At 52.4% G+C, this 7,589-nt stretch overlaps 1 protein-coding gene across 1 annotated transcript in view; it reads left to right on the forward strand.

Moving 5' to 3' along the window:
* Plod2 (procollagen-lysine,2-oxoglutarate 5-dioxygenase 2) overlaps positions 1-2,821 on the forward strand; it is a 70,590-nt gene extending 67,769 nt beyond the window's left edge. The window contains exons 21-22 of the mRNA XM_042697563.1: positions 1,255-1,380; positions 1,721-2,821. Coding sequence (XP_042553497.1) covers positions 1,255-1,380; positions 1,721-1,876 — 282 coding nt within the window. The 3' untranslated portion in view covers positions 1,877-2,821. The remainder of the gene's footprint in view (positions 1-1,254; positions 1,381-1,720) is intronic.
* Positions 2,822-7,589: the final 4,768 nt, after the last annotated feature.

Consider the following 7,589-nt stretch of genomic DNA (forward strand, 5'->3'; position numbering starts at 1 on the left):
ACCCCCGCCAGCCCCAGCCAGGCTCCCACCAACCCCCCCCACATGAACCCCCACCAGCCCCAGCCAGGCTCCCACCAACCCCCCCACATGAACCCCCGCCAGCCCCAGCCAGGCTCCCACCAACCCCCCCACATGAACCCCCACCAGCCCCAGCCAGGCACCCACCAACCCCCCCCACATGAACCCCCACCAGCCCCCAGCCAGGCTCCCCACCAACCCCCCCACATGAACCCCAGCCCCCAGCCAGGCGCCCACCAACCCCCCCACATGAACCCCCACCAGCCCCCAGCCAGGCTCCCACCAACCCACCCACATGAACCCCCACCAGCCCCCAGCCAGGCTCCCACCAACCCCCCCACATGAACCCCCACCAGCCCCCAGCCAGGCTCCCCACCAACCCCCCCACATGAACCCCCACCAGCCCCAGCCAGGCTCCCACCAACCCCCCCACATGAACCCCCGCCAGCCCCAGCCAGGCTCCCACCAACCCCCCCACATGAACCCCCGCCGCTGGTGGCTAGCAGGCTGCTCTTTTTAAAACAATATTTTTCTCTTATTGGTTATTATAAAGGCGATGTACAGAGGGATTAGTGTGACACAAGCCAGGTAGTGAGTGCATTTCCTTTTGAATCGTGTTACTCATCCCTCGTTTTCTGCCTCCCCTCTCCCACGAGCAGTGCATGCAGTTCATGTGCCACACAGTGCCCAGTGAGTGCACGGCTGCGTTTATCCCTCCATTTCTGTGGGCCCCTTACCCCCCGAAACAGATCATCCTACAGACAAGACAAACAGTACAGAAATCAAAGGGGAAAAAATAACAAAAACAAGCAAAATGATAGAAAAAGTCTCATTTTTATTTCTTGGAATTCATTTCAATAAACATTTTCTATGAGCTGTTGAGACTTGGTGATCCACTCCTGACAAACTCCTCTTTTGATCTCACGGTGTGATTCTCCAGAGCCCTGTGGGATTTATCATAGCCAAGTATTTTCTCTTTTATTTTTGTCAGTTGTGGGCCTGGGCGCTGTGTCTCTGCTCTTCACTTTACCACTTGAGCCACAGCACCACTTCCGGCCCTTTTCTGCTTATGTGGTGCTGAGGAATCAAACCCAGAGCCTCATGCATGCGAGGCAAGCGCTCTACCACGGAGCCACCTTCCCAGCTCCCAACCAAGTGTATTCTCTTACCATCCAGTGTGTTTACTTGTAGATGCGTAGGCTTACTTGCTTCCCTCCATCTTTCTGGTGTTCGCAGGGGTTTGCGCTATTGAATTTTGTGGTGAAGTACTCTCCCGAGAGGCAACGGTCCCTCCGTCCGCACCATGATGCCTCGACCTTCACCATCAACATCGCCCTCAATAACGTGGGAGAAGACTTCCAGGTAGCGTGACCCGGGGTGGTCGGGCTTGTGTTATTGTTTCGGTTCGTTTCTGTCTCAGATCTCAGAGGGCGTTATTTGAATATTGCCCGTGATTTAATGCCTAAAAATACTCAAGTGTACACACAGGTGGGAGTGGAAGTGGGTAAACTGAGGCACCGGCCGGGGCCGGGGAGAAGTGGAGGGGGACAGAAGGGGCGCGCTACCGTAGAAGACTGATGGATGGAGATGGATTGTCCTCACACACACCGACGTGTCGGATTGAAACCTCTCCGTGAGACGACTCGATCACTCAGTAAGATGAAGATTAAGCCAAGACGTGTGTTCGGTTTGCCTTTCTTAGGGAGGCGGATGCAAATTCTTGCGGTACAACTGCTCCATCGAGTCCCCAAGGAAAGGCTGGAGCTTCATGCACCCCGGGAGGCTCACACACCTGCACGAGGGGCTGCCCGTGCGGAACGGCACCAGATACATCGCCGTGTCCTTCATCGACCCCTGAGTCACCGCCCTGCGTCTCTGCGATTTTCCCTTGGATTGGATGTCTGGTGCAGACAACGTCTTTGAGGAAATGAGAGGAACATTTGAGTAACTCCAACTCAACAACTTTGCTTTGGGCCAAACATTTGAGACGTTTGAAAACAAAATACATATATATAAATGTACTTATATATATATATATATATGTATAGCAAAAAAATAGGTTTGTTTCTCAGTGTCTGCTCTGAGCCTTAAGCCACAGGTTGAAGAAGAGAAGAAAAAAAAAAGTAATTTATTTCTACGCCTGACCGTCTCTGATAAGCGGCGGCAACTTCCTGAATCTGGGTTTCCAGCTGCTCAGGGATTCAGGTACCAGTACGCAAAGCCGCAAGTGACGTCTAATAATATTTTATTTAAGAAAAGCTCGAGAAGAATTTTATTTATAAATCTATGGGGTGGGGGTGGGGGAATGCTAAAAACAGGATAGAGACACAGACGGGCCCGTGGTGAGCCCGGAAGCCTGGCTCCGGCTGAGGTCAAGGTCATCCGCAGGCACAGCCGTGCCCGCCTCGGGTGCCTACTTCCCGCAGCCGGTGAGGACACAGGGAAAAGTAAGATCAGTGGGAAACCACGTGTTCCTTCCAGGACTTTCCTGCAAGCAGCAAGAAGCGTTCAGGAGGGTCTCCCGGCCTTGTTAGACACTGAACCCTGTGTCTGTTCTTCATTCGACCTTCTGGTGTGCATCCTGTACCTCCGGTGTCTTTAAATCAATTACAGGGGTTTTTAACTTGTTTGTTTCATTTTACTTTTTTTTTTTTTTTTGTCTAGTTGTAGAACATAGGTAGGAAAGCAAAAAAAGGAAAAAAAAAAAAAGTTCCCAAGCTTAGTTGTGCCTTTTGAGACTTTTTGAAAACCTCTTTAAGTACTTGAATTTTATGTCAGGAAAATAAACGTTTGAGCCTTGTTATTCCGTCTTGCCTTTGGCCTCCTCGTTCTTTTGGGGGGAGGGGAAAAGAAGTGGGGTACGAGGGAGGGTCACCCTCATTTTCTTTTCCCAGCAAAATCTCTTATTTAAAATTTCCCTGATTTTCTTAATACCTCTTTTATTCTCACCCACTCTGAGAAACTCCCTGCTCCCCCCACCCAGCAAAACATTTGCTGATTTCATTTAAAGATATTTCTCTGCGTAAGATTTCAATGTAGCTGCCGGTTTCAGTTTAAAGGTTACGCTTCCAAACAAGTTCTTAATCCTGATGTGAAAGCCCATCCTGGTGCTACGTGTGAGAACATGAGGAGAAATAAAATAGTTTGAAGTGTTGTTGTTTTCTCTGGTTGATTTTTACCCGTGGCCCCAAATGTAGAACAGATATCTTGGTGGAAACGATTTTTTTTTCAGTTTGCGTGAGAGGTTAGTTCCAATTATATCAATTCTATGACGGTCCATCCTGCGACTGGTGATTTGATCTCAGCTATTTGCACATGAGGGAACAGGATCCCCTGCACAGTGCCTTTATCTCGCGTGGTTTTACCTGCCGTGTCTGTGGTGGGACAGGTGTCATTTCGGGGCAGTGGGGACAGCGGAGGGGTGGGACAGTTTATGGCCATCGCTCAGAAGCGGCTTTCTGCAGGAAGGGCCTTGGCTTCTGATTCTCTGGGTTTCTTTAGTAGCAAGCACTGAATCATTGTGCGTCAACCGGGCTGGAAAAACACCTGGGTGATGATGATTTGGGCATTCTAGGATTGTGTTTCGATCGTGTTAAAGTCAAGAGCTGTAGCTGCTGGTCTGGGGCGGCCGGCAGCCCGTCGCGGCTGACGGGAGAGCAGGTGGGTGCCGCCTGGTACGGCGCAGAGGAAGGGGCGGCCTCTTCCCCCAGCCTGTGTCTCTGCTGTGGTCTCCTCCCGCGGCTGGCACCTGCTGTAACAATCGTGACTTTACGGTGGGCTTCCCAACACCTGATCTCAGCGTACAGTCGTTGTCAACTAAAGTAACTTCAGATTTGTCAAAGTCCAGCAACTTCCAAGGCGGGGACCTTCTGAACAAAGACTGTTTAGAGAACGATGTTTTAAGATAGCGCGTGTCGCCAACACGGAATGATCTCTGAAAACTAAGCTGCTTTGCCTGTGTGCTTGCTTGTTGCTTTGCTAAATATTTGTAACGTGACAGCCCCATCTTGTGGCCAAATAGAGAGTTCACCGAGGCTAACCTTGGCACGCAATGCGAAAGCCTGGATTTTTTGATGGATTCAGACCAAGCTGCAATTTTAATGTTAATTTTTTGGTCTTAAAGGCTAATGGGGAAAATCACTGCAGGTGTTGGCTTGTTTGTAAGTATTATTCTTTAATTGGAATGGACAACACAGTATTTCACGAGGAGGAAGTGTAGCACCTTATTCCAAAAAGGATGGAAACTAATTTTCCTGAACTATGGAGGTGATTGGTCTTCGATTCTTCTCTAGAGAATTCTGGTCAGTGGTCTACAGTAGGGAAAATGAAGTTCACTGGTCCTAAAATGGATGTTGAAACATCATACCTGACACACTGGTTTGGAGTAGACAAGGTAAGCAATCTAATATTATACCCGCACTTCCATCAAGTCCTTTAAAAAAAAAATTACTCTGTGTCCAGGGGAAGCAAATGATAGGAGTTTGTTTTTGTTTTTGCCGGTCTTGGGGCTTGAACTCAGAACCTGAGCACTGTCCCTGAGCTTCTTTGTGCTTAAGGCTAGCACTCAACCACTTGGAGTCACAGGAGCACCCTTTCTAGCTTTTTCTGAGTGATTTCTTGGAGATAAGAGTTTCATGGACTTTCCTGGCCAGGCTGGCTTCAAGCTGTGATCTTCTGATCTCAGCTTCCTGAGTAGCTAGGGCGACAGGCGTGAGCCACCAGCACCTGGCTAATGTACTCCTTGGGCAACTTGACTGACTGCAGCTACCTGTCCCCAGACACGGAGCTATCCCAACGTGAGCGAGAGGGATCACCGCGTAAGCCTCCCATCCTGCGGTACAAACACGAGTCTGGTCTGCCCTGCCCCTGTGAGCGCAGACGGTGTTGATTTACACCCTGAGCTCCTTGCGGGCAGGGGCGGGTCTCCCGGGACCGTCTGACAAAGAGCTGGGTTGGGAGTCCTGGGGCTTGCTTTTCTGTCTGAGGTTTGTATCTGAATCACACCGTCCCCGGAGGAGGACAAGAAGTCTTGCGTCTCATGGGGAGACTAGAATCGGGTCTGTGTCTGCTTCAGGTGTGAGATGCAGACTGGAGCGAGGTTGAAGGGATGGTGAAGGGAATGAGGATTCGTACAAGGAAACCTGTGGCCGTCCTGATTCTGGTCCGTGTGTGTGTGTGTGTGTGTGTGTGTGTGTGTGTGTGTGCACATTCTAGGCTTTTAATAATTACTATGTATAATTAATAATCTTGAATGGAAACGATCGGATGCATATATCTTAAAACAGTTTTTGGAAATGTGCTCCTATGGATCCATCCAACCACCCATGGGCCGCACGCTGCCTAGTTTGCCCTCCCGCCTTTAAACTGAAAAAACAGCTCTAAACTCGGAGCATTGGCAGGCAGCGGGTTTCCCAGAGGCCCAGCCCAGGGGCAGGCGGGAAGCGTGTTTGCCCCGACGCTGCCTGGGTTGCCATGGCCACCAGCGTTGCCGTGGTGACAGAGGCCCGGCGCCCCAGTCCAGGGCCTGTTGACTTCAACATGTTATTCAGAAGCAGTGGCGACGGATGACAAAGCGTCCCTTTTATAATTTCAGAGGTCTGGGGTTCTGCAGCTCTGTCCAGAGAAGCAAATAAACCAATGGCTTCAGCGGGCTGCGGCTGGAGTCACGTAGGAAGAAAACAAAAATACGAGGTTTGGGGGTGGCACGTGGAGCATCGTGTGCACTGAACAGACTTGTGTGTCAATACAGAGAAGAGCTTGTTCCAACTCTTAAGTGAGTTGGCTGACCAGAGACATTTCAGAGGTCACACAGTGAAGAGAGCTGGAGAGACAGAGACAGAGAGCAAGCAGACCAGGTCCCGCCACCCTGTTTTCTTTCATTCGGGGTAACCATGGGAGAAGGGGCATAGAGCACGGGCCGGGCTCCACGCTAGTTCTGGGTGGCGATTCTCTCCCTGCATTCACGGCCCTCCCGCACCCATGCAGTCCCGTGTCACGCAATCTTTAGGCACGCGGTGAGGACAGGGAAAACAGCCCCTCTGCGTCTCCTATTGGATGTGTCTGGCTTGGAGCCCCCGATGCACATGGTCTCCCCGGGGCACAGGCGGGGCTGTGTGCGGAGGCAGGCCGGCGCTGAGCCTCGGGGTCTTCCCAGGCCGCCGGGGCGTCTCTGCCGCGCATCCGGTAGCCGGCAGGCGTCCTCGGGTGCATTCTCCGCTGCCTTTGCGGGGATAGCACTCTGCCACTGTTGCAGAACGCCTCTCTCTCTCTTCTTAGAGGATGCATTTACAGAGGGGTGCGTGTATCGCTGGAAGAACCCGGAGATTTGATCTTCAGGTGTAGAGGCTTACTTGGTGCCAACCAACAGGAGAATCGGGATTAGAGGAGGTCCTAAAAGCCAGGGTGTCCAAGCCCTGGGGACCCATACCTTCAAACACACCCCATTTCCCAGGCTTCAGGCCATCTGCGCTCACTGCTCCCCACCAACCCCGGATGGAGGGGACAGGACTGCTGCCTCGATGGTACCTGCAGAGACAAACCCAGATCCCGCAACCCACCCCTGCGTGGCGGACAGCTGCCGATGGAACCAGGCCCATCGGCCCCACGGGGGCGTCCACCCAGCATTCGTTTGCCTTGGTGCGCGAGGGATTCATGGCGCATTTCCGTGTTCTCATAGGGGTTCTCAGCCTAATGCGCTCTCCTCGGGCGTTAACCTGGGTGAAGGTCCGCACACTCGCTTTGGCAGGTGCGTCTGAGCTCGGTGGGTGCGGCTGGCCGGCATCCCCGCAGTGCATCTGGGTCCATGCGTGGCCCTGTTGGCCGCAGTGCTCCGTTCACACGTGTGTAGGAGCAGCAGGGATCGCCGTGCTTTTCCCGTGACTTGCATTTGCCTCCTTTGGTTTGCGATTGCTCTTGGTGAGGGCTGGGCGGGCGTTTCTCGGCTGGGCGTTCTTCACCTGGTAAGACGCTGAGGTAGGACTTTGGAGCATTGCTTTCATGTTTTCGTGGAGCCAAGCATAGAGGGCGATGCCATTTCCCCTTTATTGCTTTTAAATTACAGCCCTGCCGGCTGGGACGGTTTGTGGAAGCCGGTGCTTTCTCTCCACATCATCTCGGGCTGGCTGTGTCGCCCGGCGTGGTGAGTGAAGAGGCTGAGCGCACGGCACCTCTGTAATTTGCAGAATTGCTTCGGAGAGACCCCACCCAGATCAGAAAGGGGTTGAGCCTTTTAATCAGCGCCGATTTACGACTCTGGTTTTCAAAACTGGTGTTTCCACAGACGTACTGATTTTGCAGCTGGCTGGAAAGAGATGCAGAACCCAGAAGCCACTCAGCTTCATGGCCTGTGGCCACCCGGGGCTGGCGGCCATTCTCAGAGCTGCCCACGTTGCGGCTGAGAAGCGGCACGTGGAAATCAACCCCGTTGTCACTGTGATGTCACCTCTACCAGTGGTCCCCTCACCACCACCAAAAAAAAAAAGATTCCATGGAACGTTCTGGAAGATTCTGAGTAGCCTGATACAAAAGGCGCAACAGGGACCACTGCTGTGTTTCACCCACCGACCGGCCAC

Source organism: Dipodomys spectabilis, unplaced genomic scaffold (genome assembly GCF_019054845.1).
Source record: "Dipodomys spectabilis isolate Male_0828 unplaced genomic scaffold, ASM1905484v1 ptg000222l, whole genome shotgun sequence".
Lineage (NCBI taxonomy): Eukaryota > Metazoa > Chordata > Mammalia > Rodentia > Heteromyidae > Dipodomys > Dipodomys spectabilis.